Source organism: Halyomorpha halys, unplaced genomic scaffold, assembly GCF_000696795.3.
Source record: "Halyomorpha halys isolate HHAL.00 unplaced genomic scaffold, Hhal_1.1 Scaffold1526.1, whole genome shotgun sequence".
NCBI classification, from domain to species: Eukaryota; Metazoa; Arthropoda; class Insecta; order Hemiptera; family Pentatomidae; genus Halyomorpha; species Halyomorpha halys.
This window is the reverse complement of record NW_027106725.1, coordinates 291,958-292,921: the sequence shown is the minus strand read 5'-3', so window position 1 is coordinate 292,921 and position 964 is coordinate 291,958. Positions and strand designations below refer to the sequence as shown.

Genomic DNA, 964 nt, shown 5'->3' with positions numbered 1-964 from the left:
CTCGTAAAAAAAAAAAAAAAAACACACACACACACACACACACACACCTTAAAAACTTTTTATGTTTTAATTGGTAATATAAAATCTTCAGTCCGTCACATTTTAGTTATCAGTCCTTTTTATCTTAGTTTTATATGCTTTGTCATAAACTTTTTTTTTGGGAGGTACTAAAATAAACAATTATATTACAGTGCATGTAAAAAAAGTTTTGTTGTTTATGTATGTTATTCATAATTATGGATTAGGCTATTTAATTACTATCAATTTCTGGTACAGGTAGAGTCAGAAAATTCCCAGCCAACAGCTCGATTCCGTCCACCACTTTACCTTGAGGTGAGATATCACTATATTCTAATTATATCTATTTATACATCAATTATATTACATTTTAACTACAATAAGCGATCCAATCACAATGAATGTTAACACATTTATCTTGTTTATATATGTTATTCATGTTTATGTATTAATATCATTAATTACTATCAATTACTTATACAGGTGCAATCAGAAAATTCTCAGCCAACAACTCGATTCCGTCCACCACTTTATCTTGAGGTGAGATATCACTATATTCTGATTATACCAAATTTTAGCAATCATTATATTGTATTCGAAGTCATGTGAAATTTTTATTGAAAACATTATTAATTAACATTGGTTGAAAAAATGAAAATTTACTTCGTAATTGGTTTATTTTTTTTAATTAACTCTGTGGATAGATGTTAAGTGAACTGCATAAAAGAAATCAGGGTAGGATATGGCTTAAATGTCATGCCTATCATTAGCTCTTTAAAGTTACATTTACAATTAAAATGTTAAAAATATTTATATTATCTTTTCACTAGCAAACAGCCTTTTAATAAAATTTTATTCGGAAAAGGCGAATGAAACCAAAATTTAAAGAACATCATATATAATTGCCGCAGTGCTTTATTAATCATTAAAATTTGTATTTATTAAA

The 964-nt window shown here is 26.7% G+C and overlaps 1 protein-coding gene across 1 annotated transcript in view; it reads left to right on the top strand.

The window, feature by feature from the left end:
* Positions 1-276: 276 nt before the first annotated feature.
* The window catches only part of LOC106689932 (uncharacterized), a gene marked incomplete at its 5' end in the record, with an annotated part of 26,471 nt that continues 25,783 nt past the window's right edge, over positions 277-964 (top strand). The window contains 2 exon segments of the mRNA XM_067045063.1: positions 277-333; positions 502-558. Of these exon segments, the coding sequence (XP_066901164.1) occupies positions 277-333; positions 502-558 (114 nt within the window).